This window comes from Rhincodon typus, chromosome 18 (assembly GCF_021869965.1).
Source record: "Rhincodon typus isolate 14 chromosome 18, sRhiTyp1.1, whole genome shotgun sequence".
Lineage (NCBI taxonomy): Eukaryota > Metazoa > Chordata > Chondrichthyes > Orectolobiformes > Rhincodontidae > Rhincodon > Rhincodon typus.
In genome coordinates, this window is record NC_063349.1 from 11,039,656 (window position 1) to 11,057,292 (window position 17,637).

At 41.4% G+C, this 17,637-nt stretch overlaps 1 protein-coding gene across 1 annotated transcript in view; it reads right to left on the reverse strand.

Moving 5' to 3' along the window:
• Window positions 1-408: 408 nt before the first annotated feature.
• Window positions 409-17,637, reverse strand: part of LOC109916673 (sortilin-like) — a 98,625-nt gene continuing 81,396 nt past the window's right edge. Inside the window, exons 18-21 of the mRNA XM_020516411.2 lie at window positions 8,573-8,678; window positions 4,242-4,348; window positions 3,130-3,247; window positions 409-653 (exon numbers count right to left, since the gene is read on the reverse strand). Coding sequence (XP_020372000.1) covers window positions 639-653; window positions 3,130-3,247; window positions 4,242-4,348; window positions 8,573-8,678 — 346 coding nt within the window. The 3' untranslated portion in view covers window positions 409-638. The remainder of the gene's footprint in view (window positions 654-3,129; window positions 3,248-4,241; window positions 4,349-8,572; window positions 8,679-17,637) is intronic.

Here is a 17,637-nt window from a genome sequence, read left to right on the forward strand (position 1 = left end):
GGACAGTCATCCGACAGAGGAACCAATTGTTTGTCCAAATGAATGCAAATCAGACAGATTTCAAATTGTGGGTCATCTATTTGGCCAGATTAAGATCCAGACAATGAAAATAAACAGTGCACTCCACTTCCCCCTTCCCAATGAGGTTTATGTTTCTTTCCCCCAATTTGAAGAATCAACTAACTTAAGAGCCATATATTTGGGAGATTTGAGAGAATTGGCAAAGTTATTACTGTACATCTTGTGAATTTACTTCCCCCAACCTCTCACACCATCCAATGATTCTGACCCAGAATAATCATGTTACCCATGTTGATTTTAAGCGAGAACTTGCCAGTGCCATGTGGAATTTATCTGATAAATAAGATTTCATGCATAGTGATTATGTGACCATATCCACACAATGAATGAAATTATAGGTTCACCACTTTGTTTTTATTAGAAGTTGCACAAAAGAAACTTGCTATACATTTGCAAACAGCAGTAGGTGGCAAAGGAAACTGTCCAGCAGGAAAGACCAACTGCCAGGGGGAGCAGACACCATATTTTTACACATTTATAACTTGATGAGTCAAAGTCCATTTTGCAGATTTAAATCACCAAAAATAATTTGCATTTTATCTTGGCCAAGTACAGGCTTACTCCAGAAGATCCTGATTTGGGGGAAAAAGGAAAAGAACATGTTTGATATTAAAGTATATTTATAACATGTATCATGTAATAGAACACCTACTCAAGGGAAGCCAAGACAAGCCAACAATTCCTTTCAGCTCACATTTGTCCACTCTACTTCATAAATAGCTGTTGGTCCAACATATATAGTCACCGACAACTTAAGTTGTGTGAATTAGAGTGTCAGTTCTGGGATAAATTAACAAAAATACTAAAATCAGAGAGACAATATCAGTCTATAAGTCAACAGCACAAGGTTTGTTCAATTGTGGCTGTGTCTTTGGTAAATTCTACCCTGTGCAATAAAATATTTTCATGAACTATGGGTGACCGACTTTTTACTGATACAGTATTTGAGGGATAATAAACTTCTGACACAGTGTACCCTTACCATTTTTTAAAATTCATTAATGGAAAGAGGGCATCACTGACTGAGCCAGCATTTATTGCCCATCCCTAATTGTCCAGAGGCCACTTAACAGTCAACCACATTGCTGTGGGTCTGGAGTCACATGTAGGCCAGACCCAGGTAAGGATGGCAGTTTCATTCCCTAAAGGGCATTAGTGAACCAGGTGGGATTTTCCTGACAATTGGCAATGGATTTGTGGCTATCTTAATTCCACCCTCTGCCATGGCAGGATTCAAACCCAGGTCCCCAGAACATTACCTAGGTCTCTGGATTAACACTCCAGCAATAAGACTGCAATTCCATCACTTCCCCAAGCATTGGAGCACAAAAGGAGGCCATTCAACCCATCATGTGTCCTTGACAGAAATATCCCATCAGTCGGTTCACTCCACTAGATTTTCCCCACATCTCAGGATTCATAAAATTATTCCACATTGTAGAAAGGCATCAAAAAAACTACAAATACTATTTTAATTCGGTTCATAGTTTCAGCATGGAATATGGTCACTGCAACCGCACTGGAGGCCAGGCAGCCGTCGTAAGACGACAGACATTCCACAGATTCTCCTATCTGCCTACTTTGGAAATCACAAGGTCGTGGCTCGAATGTTGGTGTACGAGAATAGTCCTCTTGCTGTGAAAAATTATCCCCAAACGAGTACAACAGTGCAGAATGTCCAGGTAATTTCAAAATGAAACGCAGGTCACCGTTCTATTTGATGTCAGTTAATGTTCCCTGTGATGTAACATAAAGTCGGAGCCCTTTATGGCACAACAAATACCAATGGCTCATTGAATATATGTTGGGGTATTGGCAGAGCAACCCACTCTGTCCCATCATCCTACTGTACCCCTGAGACCATGCAGGTGAAATTCCCTCAAGTGGTTATCCAATTTCCTTTTGAAGTTATTAATTATCTCAATTTCTACCACTTCTGCAGGCACGGAATTCCAGTTTAGAATGTAGTTTTAAATTGGCCACAATGTAGCCTCATAATGGGACAGCCTGTAGGGAGCGGGAGTGAAGATTAATAGGATGTGGAAATGAAGTTAAGCCAAGTTTTGGCTGCCACAGCATGGCTGAAAGCATTTTCAGGCAGATCCAGTGTCAACATCAATCCTATCTGTTTCAGGCATGTGACTGTTCAGTTATGCAAATGCTTGGACAATCCATTTTAGGACTTTGAATGTAATTACAATGTTCACGTGGGAGGAGAGTGCACTGTATATGCTCCACCCATTTAGGAGAGGCAGTAGTCCAAACAGTGACAGTTGGAGACAGCCTCACAAAAGAATCCCAAATTGTCTTTGATTTTTACACCCCTGGCACTGCAAGAGTACTGTGGCTCAATGTTGGCCTATGATAATGGCCCAGCCTCTTGGACTCAACACCAAGCCAGACATTTCCTGTCTTCCGGGGCTAGCTGTAATCCAAAGCAGCCCAAATCAGGAATTAGTTCCTGACTTCCTCATTCGACTGCTCTGCTCACTCACAATTGGCTCAGTTGGAAGATGAAAATCCCTCCTCTTGTTTGATTTGTAAGACACAATGCTCTTGTAACGCAAAGGGCCGCAGCACAAGGTTTGCTGAGGAAAGCAGGTTTGCAAAATCAAGAATGCCATTTCCACGTCATTATAAAGCAATTTCTTTCCTAACTAAAGTAAAGTAATAACTCGGCATTTAGGTGAGACCCACCGGAGAAGCTGCTCATGGTCAAGATACTATCACAAATGAGATAGCCACTTTTCTGCAAGGTGATCAAACATTTGACTTTATTCTCTTACAATTCACTAGACATTTGGAGTTTAGCTTTTATATTGTTTATGAAGCCAAGGAACACGGGCTAGTTTTTTAAAATTGATTGGCTTTAGGTCTATAAGGGTAAACCATCAGTACTATCACAATTGGGAACTTGTGGACCCACAAAGTGAAAGGACAAACAAAGTGCACTGTCAAGTAAGCAAAGATCTGAACAACAAATACAAAGTAAATGCACCATCCTGAGCTCACTCACTGAACACTCTTTAAAATAGGTGAGGTACTCACAACATCAGAATCATCGTGATAAACTCTTTCAGTATTTGTTCTGCTGCTGTCTAGATTATCAGCAATGCAGGCGTCATCAGTATTGGTTTGCAGGACTGAATAACGATAGACCAAGGTCCTACACAGAAAGAGAAGAAATTTAGCTGTTTTGGACAATTCCAGTTTTTTGGAACCGATAATGATATTGGATCAAAGGTCTAAAATCTGATCACCTCAAAATGAAATAAGACGACTGAATCATAGAATCCATACAGTGTAGGAACAGGCCATGTGGCCGATCGAGTCCACACTGACTCTTTGAAGAGGATCCCACCCAGACCCAACCCCCTACTCTGTTCCTGTAACCCTGCATTTCCCATGGCTAATCCACCTAGCCTGCACACCCCTGGATACTATGGGGAATTCAGTCTAGTCAATCACCAAACCTGCACGTCTTTGGACTGTGGGAGGAAACCGGAGCACCTGGAGGAAACCCACGCAGACATGGGGAGAATGTGCAAACTCCACACAGACAGTCGCCCGAGGGTGGAATTGAATTGGGGTCCCTGGTGCTATTAGGCATCAGTGCTAACCACTGAGCCAATGTGTCACCCACAGGAATATCCTGCTATGATTTGGATGCACACTCAGACAGTCCTCTAGCCAGAAAGCTGTGAACCAGTGGTTCAAGTACCCACATAGGAAATTAACATTCAAAAGTAAAAAAAATTGGCAAACTCTTAATTGCTTATTGATGGTGCAGTTTGTGGCCAACTCCCTTATGCTTCTATATCGTAGCTTCTTAAGTTCCTCTAGATATTGTTGCTAAGAGCTTAGTCTGATGACTTGCTTTATAAAGAGCAGAAACTTTCAAAACAGACAAAAACCAATTCAACTGGAATGGCAGCATTTATTTACAGATCAGTCATAACTGGAAGTAAGATGATCAGTGCTCAGAACGACACTGTTTGAAATAGTAGCCTGTACGGTCCACACTATCAAGCTTCTGAGTGGGCTCACTCTGAAATGCATGACTGAAATTAGGTGCAGCAGAGGTGACTTTCACTTGTTTGGCTTTGGAAAATAAAGGTGACTAAAACAAGGAAAACCAATTTGAAATTTCAAGCTCTTACCTTCCTCCACACACATATTTCTTAAAAATAAGAACAATGCTAGTCATCATCAGCACTGATGCTGCCAACGCACTTATTACAATGATGACAACAGTAATCTTGGGTAACTGTCAATAAAAACAACATTTACAAAATTCAGACGACCGAAACTCATTTTAATTGCATGCAATATGCATAAAGAATTTACACTCATATAGCACAGCACTACATCTAGCACAGAATTTTCTGTAATTTATGCTCGAGTAGTAGTGTTAGGAACATAGAAATAGGACAAGTCGTAGGTCAGTCAACCTTCAAGTCTGCTCTATCACTAAATATGATCATAGCTTATGATCCAACTCAGTATGCTGTTCCTGTTTTCTCCCCCACACTCTATGATCTCCTTAGCCCCAAGAACTACATCCAACTCCTTTTTGAAAACATTCAATGTTTTGGCCTCAACTGCTTTCTATGGGAGAGAATTCCACAGGCTCACCACTCCCTGGTTGAAGAGTTTTCTCCTCATCTCAGTTCTAAATTATCTACCCTCTATCCTTAGCCTATGACCCCTGGTTCTCAATTTCCCAGTCACTGGGAACATTCTTCCTGTGTTTACCTTGTCTAGTAAGCACGGTGTACTGTTAACTTTCAACACAACCTAGATTCCACCCCCTCCCCCTGGCAGTCAGCCGGAAATTGAGAAACAAATTTGTAAGAAGGTCTCAGTTATCTGTGAAAATAATAGGGTGGTTACGGTAGGGGATTTTAATTTTCCAAACATAGACTGGGACTGCCATAGTGTTAAGGGCACGGATGGAGAGGAATTTGTTGTGTGCACAAGAAAATTTTCTGATTCAGTATGTGGATGTAGCTGCTAGAGAAGGTGCAAAACCTGATCTACACTTGGGAAATAAGGCATTGCAGGTGACTGAGGTGTCAGTGGAGGAACACTTTGGAGCCATAATTCCATTAATTTTAAAGTAGTAATTGAAAAGGATAGACCAGATCTAAAAGTTAAAGTTCCAAATTGGAGGAAAGTGAATTTTGATGGTATTAGGCAAGAACTTTGAAAAGATTCATAGAATCCCTACAGTGTGGAAACAGGCCCGTCGGCCCAACAAATCCACACCGACCCTCACAGCATCCCACCCAGACCCATCCCACTATAACCCACCTAATCTACACATCCATATGGGCAATTTAGCATGGCCAATCCACCTAACCTGCGCATCTTTGGACTGTGGGAAGAAACCGGAGCACCCGGAGGAAACCCACGCAGACACGGGGAGAATGTGCAAACTCCACACAGACAGTCGCCCGAGGCTGGAATTGAACCCAGATCCCTGGAGCTGTGAGGCACCAGTGCTAACCACTGAGCCATTGTGCTGCCCCTTGTTGATGGGGGGTGGATTTTGCAGGTAAAGGAACGCCTGGAAAATGGGAAGCATTTGAAAATGAGACAATGAGAGTCCAGAGACAGTATGCACCTGTTAGGGTGAAGGGCAAAGCTTGTAGGTGTAGGAAAAGCTGGATGACTGGAGAAATTGAGGTTTTGGTCAAGAAAAAGAAGAAAGCATATGTCAAGTACAGACAGCAGGGATCAGGTCAATCCCTGAAAGAGTGTAAAGGCAGTAGGAGTGTACTTAAGAGGGTTAAGGAGAATCCAAAGGGATTCTACATATACATTAAGGACAAAAGGGTAACTAGGGAGCGAACAAGGCCCCTTGAAGATCATCAAGGCTGCCTATGTATGGAACCACAGGAGATTACAGGCCAGTTAATCTTACGTCAGTTGTGGGCAAATTACTGGAAAGGGCTTTGAGAGATAGGAGTTATGATCACTTGGATAGGCACAGTTTGATTAGTGATAGTCAGCATGGATTTGTGAGGGGTAGATCATGCCTCACAAACCTTACTGAATTCTTTGAAGAGGTGACCAAACACGTGGATGAAGGTAGAGCAGTGGATGTGGTATACATGAAGGGTTTAGAGGGATATGGACCAAATGCTGGCAAATGGGATTAGATCTATATAGGATATCTGGTCAGCATTGGACTGAAGGGTCTGTTTCCGTGCTGGATATATCTCTGACGCCATCACTCTAACACAAAAACTCGAAGATACTGATGTATAAGTGATAAATGTCCATTTTATGCCCTGCCTGAATTCCACATTGATTCGGTGAAACCCTTGCCCTTTCATTAATGTAATCCCAATTTCCTGTAACCAGCTCACAAACATTTAGCTCATACAAATTTCCTACAGTGATGCAGTTCTGAATGGAAATGTAAATTTATGGATAAAATTAATAATGCAACTAAAGCCACACTTCAGATTTGTTTTAAAAGAATTTTTTTACACCATACATCTTCCTGAGGAATTAAGTGATTGTGTTTGTCTTTAAGCACATCTTGTGCATCAGATTTTAAACAATTACAGACTTCCATTGTTGCATTTTCTCATATCCACAGTGTCTGTTGTGTTTAACTGATAGCTTGATATAATCCTGTAATTTTGTCTTTGAGCATGGAAATTAAAGGAACAAGGACAACTGAGTTTCCTGTGAGCTCTGATTGTTTACCCTGATTTTACCCTTCAGTGTAGGCTAATTGTACTCTCAAAGTTTTGAGGTTATTATCCAATGGGAAGAGTTTGACTTAAATGTTGGCACAAACTCAAAATTAGGTCAATGCAGAAACCTTTGCATCAGTACAAGAAATCTATTTGGAAATTCTGTCACTGTTGTTATGCAGAGAAACAGTCATTTTGGAAGTAGCAAGGTCCGACATGGATTGTCAGTCAATCTATGTTTTCGATGGCTGGGACGGGAATATACAAATGATACTTGTACTTGATATACCTGTTCAGAAAGGTTGCCTTGGCTCTTTGAACTTCCACTTGAACCATGGGAAAAAGTTTTTAGAGGAGGGGTGCAGCAGTGATGGTGATAGACAAGGGGATGCTTGTTATATTGCCTTATCTGAAAGATTCCATCTTAACAAAAATGCAGCACACTCTTAGGACAGGAATAACAATCTTACACCTATTTCATCTCCTTTCTGTATCAAACATACCACCTTCATTGATACTTTTGGAGTGGTTCACAAAGTCACTACTTAAAGCATTCCTCTAATTTGTACAGAGTAGCCAACTCCACACATCAGTAACAAAGTAAACATTCTGCACATGTTTTATTGATACAAATAAAGTGGGCTGTCCACTGATACAACCAATTCAAGTTACTGATGGTTTGTTTATGCATGATAAAATGTCACAAAATGGACAAAGTCTAACTAGATTGGAACAAAACAGAATTAAAAATGTTATGTAGTGTCCATTGGCTGCAGACATCAGTTAAGTTGACTGTATTTTGCAGAACTAAGTAGAAACTCAAGACTTCCATCTAATCTTATTACAGGAGGGGAAAAAAATATCAACTATCTCTGAAATTTGAAACCGGACTAAACGTTATGACCAGCTGATGATACCACAAAATGTTCCCATTATTTTGAATTCTACTTAGTCAGTGAGTCAACAACGAGAACTAATCCACATCTGAACCAAAGCAGGATGGTGGCAGAGTGATAATGTCAGCTAATTAGCAATTGAGAATCCAGGTTAATATTCTGAGGACGTTATCTTCATGGAAATTATGCAATTTACCTTTAAATTGCTGAGGCCAAATGAATGCTGCACCTGATTGTAAATCTCTGGCTCCAAATTTATTATATGTTATTATATGTCATTATATGTCAGTGTCTGCTGGACAACTGCACATGCGAGCTGATCTGGAAACGTGCAAATGCACAATTCTAGACCTGATACGTCAGGACATAAAATATACTCGTGACACCTTACGCAAAGGCTGCAGGGCAAACATGCAGAGAAGAGGAGCGATTCTGAGGACCGGAAGGTGGGGTACACGGGATGAGTACACGGAGTTGGGAAGCTGTGTCACACCCCATCCTGTTTCCTGGGTCCCAGGCTGCATTTCCAACTCGTTCCTGGGTCCCAGGCTGCATTTCCCCTCCCCATCCAGAATCTACCCCCTCCAAGTGAAAATGTAAGTGCCACACAGAGCTCAGTGTCAGCCAATGAAGACTTGTGTACACACAGACGAAAGACAACAATTAGACCTCACAACATGCATTGCATCATTTCACTATTAAAGCAGATAGCCCATAATATTCCATCCATTACAGACAGGGAGTGTACCCACAACTATCTAAACTGTTAGACGGTGCTTATCTAAGAACTTCCCCTGATGCTTCAGCCATAATCTGCTCAAGTATATTACCAAGAATATAAATGTATAAGTTGCTCTTTTTTTCCATACAGTTCAGCTTACTTACAGGATCTTTCAGTGACAAAACCATTTCACATTTCATGTTTGTCATTTGTTCTGATCGATTGGGCAAGAAACCACCTTCACATTTATCACCAGGAACTTTTCGATACCTTTAAGTTAAAAAAAAGTCATAAAAATTCATATTCTTTAAAAACTTCTATGATTATACATGTCTATTGGCAGGAGATCATGAACCAGCTGTGATGAAAGCCTTTTTCATTCTCTGTAGAGATGGACTGCAGCTACAACTTTTCAGATATATCTCTTCAAAATAAGGGCTTCTCATGCTACCAGCAACCAAAATAAATAACCATTAGTATTTGCAAGATTATTCTCTTATATAATACTTTCCTTCAATAGTAATGATGATAAAAGGACATAGCATATCAATGCAGACAAATTCAAGCATTCAACAAGAGAGTGTCAGTGGAAGTCATTATTTTTACCCTGATTTTCTTAGGGTAATTTCCCCAAAGGGATGGCTTTATACACCTCTGTTCACACTGAAGGTGAATTTTTATGCTGGTGGACTGCTCTGAACAACATGACTAATCTGAGAGGAAATGAGTCTCTACTTACATTTGGAGAATTGAACAGCACAGAATGAGGCCCTTTGGCCCACCAAGTCCATGCTGGTCATCACGCACCTATCTATTCTAGTCCCATTTTCCGGCACTGCATTACCCTCCTCCACACAAACAGACAATTCCACAAAAAAATCAATCACAGATGATTTCGCCCTGACAAAGCCATGTTGACCATCCTATATTAATCCTTGCCTCTCCAAGAGGAAATTAATTTTGTTCCTTAGAGTTTCTGCAACAGTTTCTATACCACCGATAACAGCATGCCCTAGAATTCCCTGGAGTATCCCTCCCACCTTTCTTAAAAAATTGTAAATTAGCTGTCTTCCCATTCTACTTCTGTGTCCAAAAAAATTTTTGAAAGTTAATGTCAGAGCAGCTGCAATTTCCTCCCTTGCCTACCACAGCAGCTTGGGATGCATCTCGTCTGGGCCTGGGATTTATCGACGTTAAGTCTGATAAAACTGCGAATACCTCCCCTGTCAATACTAATTTGCTCAATTGTATCACAATCTCCCTTTCTGATTTTTATACCTTCATTATCCTTCTCAATACAGATGCAAAGTACTCATTTCAAACCTTACTACTTGGGTCCCGAGTGAGCCCCACTCTTTCCCTGGTTATCCTCTTGCCCTGTTAAACTTCTAAGATGCCTTTGGATTTTTCTTTATTTTACAACTCAGTGTTTATTCATGCTGACCTTTCACATTCCTAATTTCTTTTTTTAAGCAGCCCCCTGCACTTACTATATCTAGGGCTTCTGGAGTTCAGGGTCCTCAACATCTACTGTAAGTTTTCCTTGTTTTCTTTATCCAATCTTGTACATTCCGCATATCCACAGTTCTCTGGAATTTCTTAGTGCTACATTTCATCTTTACAGCAAGTTGTTGACCTTGCACAGTTGACTGTCATCGCTCAGACATAGATTTTCCTACAAGTAATTGCTCTTAGGCCACTTCGGCCGAATTCAGTCTTAGAATAACAAAATTGGCCCTCCCCAATTTAAAAAGTACATTTCTGGTCCTTTTCCATGCCTACCTCAAATTTTTTACAGAGTTTTGGTCGCTATCACTGAAATGCCCTCCCTCTGACACTTTCGCCACTTGCCTGACTTCATTCTCTAAATCTAGGTCCAGCACCAACCTGTCCCTTGTAGGAGTTTCTACAGGCTGGCTTAAAAAAGTCTCCCAGGCACATTTTAAGAATTCCACCCCCTCTAATTTGTCTGTCCCAATTAATGGTGATGAAGTTGAAACTCCTATTATGTTTACATTTCTGAACTTTGCCTCTGTTATGCCTTTCTATCTCCTCTTGACTGTTTGAGTGTCTACAATAAAAAATGAGTGCCTCCCTTTGTTTTTAAGCCTCAACTGTGGAATCTACGATATCATACTTCCTTGTTACAGTAATTGACTCCTGGATCAATGGTGCAACATCACCTATTCTTTCAGAACCCTTCTCATCTTGCCTGAGGCCTCTGCACCCCAGGATATTGAGCTGCCAGTCCTGCACCTCCCTCAACTATGTCTCTGTCATAGCAACGATGTCTTGTCCTCATGTGTAATCAGCACCCTCAACTCATCTGATTTACTCATAAGACTCCTTTGAAATAAATTCTAATCTAACCTTGCTGAGCTCCTGTTTCTTAACTTGACGATATGTATTCTGCCTCAACAAAAACAAAGTTGCTGGAAAAGCTCAGCAGGTCAGAACGAGGAAGGGTCACCGGAGCCAAAATGTGGAAGGGTCACCGGACCCGAAATGTTAACTCTGGTTTTTTCTTCATAGATGCTGCCACACCTGCTGAGCTTTTCCAGAAACTTTGTTTTTGTTCCTGATTTACAGCATTCACAGTTCTTTCGAGTTTTATAGGTATTCTGCCTGTCAGACTGACTTGACTTTCCTTCTACATTTCTCTGTGCATTAACCCTCATTTCATCTTCAATCTGTATCCCATTCCCCTGCCAAAATTGAAGTTGAAATTAGTTGAAACCCCCACTAAAAGTATTAACAACTCAAATCCCTTCCACAGCAATGTCACTCCTGTTGCTGTTCAAGTGCAACCCACTGGACTTGTGCAGATCCCACCTGTCCCAGAAATGGACCAAGTGACCGAAGAATTTAAAACCCTTCCTCCTGCTCCAACTCTTCGACCATGTATTCATCTGCTGTATCCACCCATATACTCTAGTACATGGTGCTAGGAGAAATTCAGAGATTGCAACCTTTGAGGTCTGCTTTTCAATTTGCTGACTGGCTCCCTAAATTCTTGTTGTAGGACTTGATCCATCTTTCTACCCGTGTCTTACATATTTGTATTTGTTATGAGGAGATACATTGCATCTTACAGAGAGGTCAAAACACAAAGTAAGAATCCAGTGGAATGAAGGACACACCAAGTTAGAATGAGAGCAGATGTAGTAGGTGTTGGCAGCATTGATATACATTCAGACATCTTGCTTTGTTTGCACTTGGCTTGTTTCAAACCTTTCCAGTTTATTCCAATTTACAGAAGCTATAGGCACTCCCTGTGAGGCTGTATCTAACCCAGAATATTAACATTAGATAAATAACTATTCATCCTTATTAAGCTAAGACATTGTTATTTTTAAAAAATTGAATCAAGTCATTTTCTTGACAATCTTTAGAGTACATTCCATTCTGTCGTAACAGAAACTACAAAAAGATCAAGTACTGAGATAAGCAAAAGAACAGCTCACATTTGTATACCAGCAACAGTTCTGATGCAAGTTTAATTCTTTCTCTCCGAGTAGATAATATATTTTCAGTACATTCTTTTGTTATTACAATTCTCACCCTCGGACTTCTGAGATCTCCTATATTGCCACACACTTGCAGCCTTTGATGACTAAAGTTTCACATATGCCACACAGTGACCCCGAGTTAAAAGAAGGGAGGAGCTTCCCTTCCATTGGACACTTCTTAGTTGTCTCTCAGAGGCTGAAACCCCTGCTTCAAGTGGGCTAATAAACTGCCTTTGAATGTAGTCACAGGATTCTGCGGACCATTACAAATAAGCTGAAAAAGCATAAATTCAGCGAGTGAACAAATGATTTTCTGGAGCCACACCCAAGAAGTTAAACATCTAACAGCAGCCATCTGCATGTTTAGAAATGTTGGTTAAAACCTATGGAAATTAAATAGAATTCTCAGAGGAGGTAATTCTCATTCACCTGAAAGCTCGCTGCTGTGAATATCACCCAAATTTGCAGTAACAAACAGAAATGTGAGCTCTCAAAGCTGCTATTTGATGAATTCCAAATAGTTTTAGTACAATAATGCTGCATCAGTGCTGCTTATTAGCCTGCACTCTCTCCAATGCATACATAGGTTTATAGACCTCTCTCCAAATGACAAGCGCCATAAGGAATAAAAATATTTAATCAAAAAATTGTGATTGGCCTGTGAAACTACGAAACTACGTTCATACTAATTCAAAGATTACAAGCTAGCTTCATGCAGTGTCGTACAAGGTACCACGGAGAATAGGATTACTTTCTTACTTACGACTTCATTGTTTATGTTACAGCTCTATTTTCTGTCAATTCTTACTTCTTCCCATAATTCTAATTTTAATTACGATTTTTCACTGCCCTTCTCTGCTTCTCTCTCTCTCTCTATTTTATTTTGCATCCTTTCAGATGTGAAGTGCTAAGGTGTTATGGCATGGTGGATAAAGGAGCCACTAGGAGCAGCAGGCTGTTTTGAGTTGGGGTTATATGGAAAATATGGCCTTCTGCAGCTTTCTTCTAAATCCCTTCCATCAACACTCATGCTTTTCCACCCCTTACTCCCTCAACCCATTATCCTTCCCTTCCCTTTGCTCGTCTTAGGATTATTCATCAGTTCTGCGTATTCTCCCTTCTTCCTTGCTTTGTGTTGTTCACTTCACTCTTAACCTTCAAGCCATTCCTCCCAAATTCCATCTGCTTCCGTCAGTTGTGAATAGTGTGAACCCAGAGAGACCCTCATCTTCAAACAGTTCTGCTCCCTCCCTCCCCTTTCTGTTACTTGAATAGATATTTGTTCTCTTAAAATTCAATTAATTGCAAAGTGAATGAGAAAAAGGGAATGGTCACCTTTTTCTCCTTTGTTCCTTTCTCCCATTTTATTCCCTCAGTCCCGTAAGGGTTAGAAATCAGGCTGTCTCACACCAGAAATATAAATTTCAGATGTTATTGCTCCCGGTTTATTGTATATTGGGACTGTTTAATTATATGTAGCTATTGGGCAAATTCTTAAGCAGTCTATAAATAGACACCGCTGAAAAATGTGTGTATTGGATGAAGTTGCGTATGATTGTACTTTACAACTTTTTAAATGAATCAAAAATGTCCTTCAGGAGCTAGCTTTGTAAAAATGGATTTCTTCCAATAATAATTCAGGAAGCCCAACTGGAAAGGAACATTGTTTGTTGTTGAACACTAAATAAAGCCACTACCATTCATAGGCTAGTTCCAGCCCAGGACTGGCAGTTCTGCAGATCCATCACTGTCTGGAGGAGTGTGGGGGAGTGTGCAGAGTGGTGGGAGGTGGTCACATTTTTTTATATTCAGAAATGCCCTTAAATATAACTGAACATTCTCTCTCCTTATCACCAAATCATTGCTCGCTACCAGCAAATCATGCATGTTTCCAATTGAATACTTTGCATGTAACGACCACTAAGGGCAAATCAAACCATCAAAGGTGAGAGAGAGGCAGAAAGAGTGGGAAGGGGCGAAATCAAAATGCAGTTTAACGGAGAGATAAAGCACTCCATCGCTCTGTGGTACCCACCTCTCTCCAGGGCATCGAGAGTATTAGTGGACACTGCAGGCTCCCTCTCCAAGGACACCCAGGTATGAATGTCCCCTGACGGAAAGTGGGAGGACTCCAAGCATAGAAGGTTCTCCATTGGGAATCCCCAGTGCCCGGCGATAAAAATGCTTGATGAAAGGCTCAGGTGATGAGTTCCTGCTGGGCAAGCCATACTCAGTGGAAGGTTGGTGATTCTCTATGGACCTCAGAGGTTATCATGTCTCTCCCCCTCAGAGTCTGAGGGTGCCCTCTTGCTCCTGTGATGATGAGTCCTCCTGCGTCATTAAGTCCATGGTCCCATTTCTGTTGCTTTTGTAAGAAAGTGAACAATTCAAGGAGTCCTCATAGTCCTCATAGTCCTCAGGACTGGCTCTTGAGCTTTCAGTGGGCGTGTTTCCCACCTGCACGTTGGTGCAAGTGGCATGTCCATCAAAATAATTGCCTCTGTTGAGGGCTCCTGCCAACAAAGCTGGTCAACATTTTTTTTTGCAGTCTTCTCTCCAGTTTTGACCACGTACAATACCAGTCCCTCTTTTTTATTTAAGGATAACTCCCGGAATCCCTGGAGAGCTGATTCTAACATGGATGCTATCTCCCCCTAATGATTCTTGAGACCTAGCAAAGACTTCAACTCTGTATTCTTTGGAGTTAAAGTCTCTTTTTATGGCTTTCAACTTCTCTTCAACAGCATAAAATCCATCCTTGCCGACACTGTACCCAAGGCATGTTACCCATTTTTTTACCTGGAATGCACATTTTCCCCTTTTTAATGGGCTGCAAGCCTCAGAAAAAAGCCATAAGATCTCTTCTAATCTCTCCACATGTTCCTTTGCAGTAGCCCTTGAGTTTAATATGTCATCCAGATAGACTGCAACTCTGGGCACTCCTCGAAGGATGTTCTCCACTACCCTTTGAACGATGGCACAAGCTGAAGACACCCCAAAGGGGCGAGTGTACTCACACAGTCATTTCTATGTGTTTATAGTGACATACTTCCTGGATCACCCCTCAAGCTCCAACTAGAGGTAGGGGTGGCTCATATCCAATTTAGAAAACGTGATCCCAAGCTAGCTTTTCATACAAGTCTTCTACATGTGGCATCAGGTATCTGTCTAAGCAGGAAGCTCTGTCCGTCTATTTATAATCCCCGCAGAGACAGACTATGTTGTCAGGTTTTACAACTGGGACTACCGGCACAACCTATTCAGCAAATCTTACTGGGTGTATGATGCCCAGTTCCTCTAGCTGTTCCAATTTGGTCTCTACTCTGGTGAACAGGGGATAGGGGATCAGTTGTGCCTTGAAGTATTCAGATTGGGCCTCTGGATCTACATAGATCTTGGCCCTGATACCTTTTTATCTTCCTGAGGCCCTCTTGGAACATTTTGTGATATTTCCCAATGACTTCATTGTACACATTGACTACAGTACACATTTTAAAGATTTGTTGCCAAGTCAGGTGGATTTTCTGTAGTCAGTCCCTTCCCAAAAGGTTGGGACCCGATTCTTGCACCAACATTATTAAGGTAAATCTGACTGTCTGTTGCCCACATGTAACAGTGGTCACAGTGGTCCCAACAATACACAACGGCTCCCCAGTACATGTGGTCAATCTAGCCCTAGTGTCTTGCAGGCTTCAAGGTAAGATGCCCAATAGCAGTTTCCCTAAAGGATTGCTCCCTACCAATAGAGGTAGCAATACCCGTGTCTACCAGAACCAGTGAGTGGCAGCGAGATGTCATTGAGGAGCATTCTGGGAGAAGTCAGCTCAGTCACCATGACTGGACCCAGTGTCAAGGAACAGGTCCCTGGGTCCGCCTTATATTTGTTCAGTGCAACAGGATAAGCAGAAGATGAATAATTCCTAAGAAACATTTCAGTGATTTAGGATTAAAAAAAATTCTAATCACTGATTCAGAAATGTTATCACACAACCTCGAGCAGGTGGGATTTAAATCTCGGTCTCCTAGCCCAGAGGTAGGGACATTATTAAATGAAAATTGAAAGAACTGCAGATGTGGTAAATCAGAAACAAAAACAGACATTGCTGGACAAGCTCAGCAGGTCTGGCAGCATCTGTGGAAGGGTCACTCAACCCAAAATGTTGACTCTGATTTCTCTCCACAGATGTTGCCAGACCTGCTGAGCTTCTCCAGCAATCTCTATTTTTGTAGGGACATTAGTACTGCACCACGAGAACCCTTGCCCTGGGATTGCTTTTTTGTTTCCTTTTATATCCAGAAACGTTATCACACTCAACCAAACAACTTTCACACCACCAAATTCCTGAGGATATATTTTTAGTTCTTTAACTCTTAACCACCACAAACACACCAGATCGAACTTTCAAATATAACAGGTTTACAAGCATTGACAAAGTGTGACAGCTGGGAATGGAACCTGGCTCAACTGCTTGGAAGACAGCCATACTCACCACTGTACCACCATCACTCACTGCCTGGGTCTGCTCTACGGCTATTTCTAATCAACCGACATATTATTACACACCTTTGCAGCAGGTGGCACTTGAACCTGGGTCTCCTGGCACTGAGGAAGAGATACTACCACTGCACCATAACAGTCCTGATATGGGTCTGCTTTATTTCTTTTTCTACCCAGAAGTGCTATCAAACACAACTGAGAGACTTTGCCACCACCAATATCATCATTACTCTTTTTAGTTTTAGCCCTTTTTAAACACCTATCACCACCAGTAAAACACCTGTGTAGCCAATGAGATATCTACATGCAAAGCCCATTATCACCAATACAAACCATCAAAAGTGAGGGGGAGGTAGGAAGAGAGGGAAGGGACTAAATCAAAATGGATTTGGAGGGGAACTGGGTTGGCTTTATAATTTTTATTTTTAATTTAACCTATTTTTCTAATCAACCTGGTCAGGGATATTATTACACACCTTTGGAGCAGGAGGAACTTGAATCTGGGGCTCCCAGACCAGGGGTAGGGATACTACCACTGTGTCACAATAGGGCCCCGGGTCTTTTTTTATTTAAAAATTATTTTCCCTTGGGTTTTGTAGGGGTTCTCTCACTCCCTGTGTCCCTGATAAGGCATTTAAGTCTGAAGACACAGGATGAAAATACAAGAGGTAATGTCTCTAAACTCTTCTGTTCCTAAAAAAAATCACATTTTGAAATTACTTCCTTAGCTATAAAAGTTATTGAGGATGTTTTGTAGTCGTGAAGGGTACTATAATAAATGGCAACGTCTTTTTTTTGGCAGATTTGCTGGTGAAATGTTCCATTAAAAATGCAAAATAACCACACACCTGGTATAAACAAGCACAATCACATTCCCAGACAACAAGGTGCAGGGCTGGATGAACACAGCAGGCCAAGCAGCATCATAGGAGCAGAGAGGCTGACGTTTCGGGTCTAGACCCTTCATCAGAAAAGGGGGAGGGGAAGGGGGTTTTGAAATAAATAGGGAGAGAGTGGGAGGCGGAGTTGCAGTGGGAGAGAGATCCCTTGAGGTTTGTCCGGAGGGAGGAGGGTAACTTCTTCAGGTTAGGCATCCTTAGAAGAGGCTTCGCAGTGGGGTTAAAATTGAATCAGAGATAGTAGGAACTGCAGATGCTGCAGAATCCGAGACAACAAGGTGCAGGGCTGGATGAACACAGCTTCCCCTCCCCCTTTTCTGATG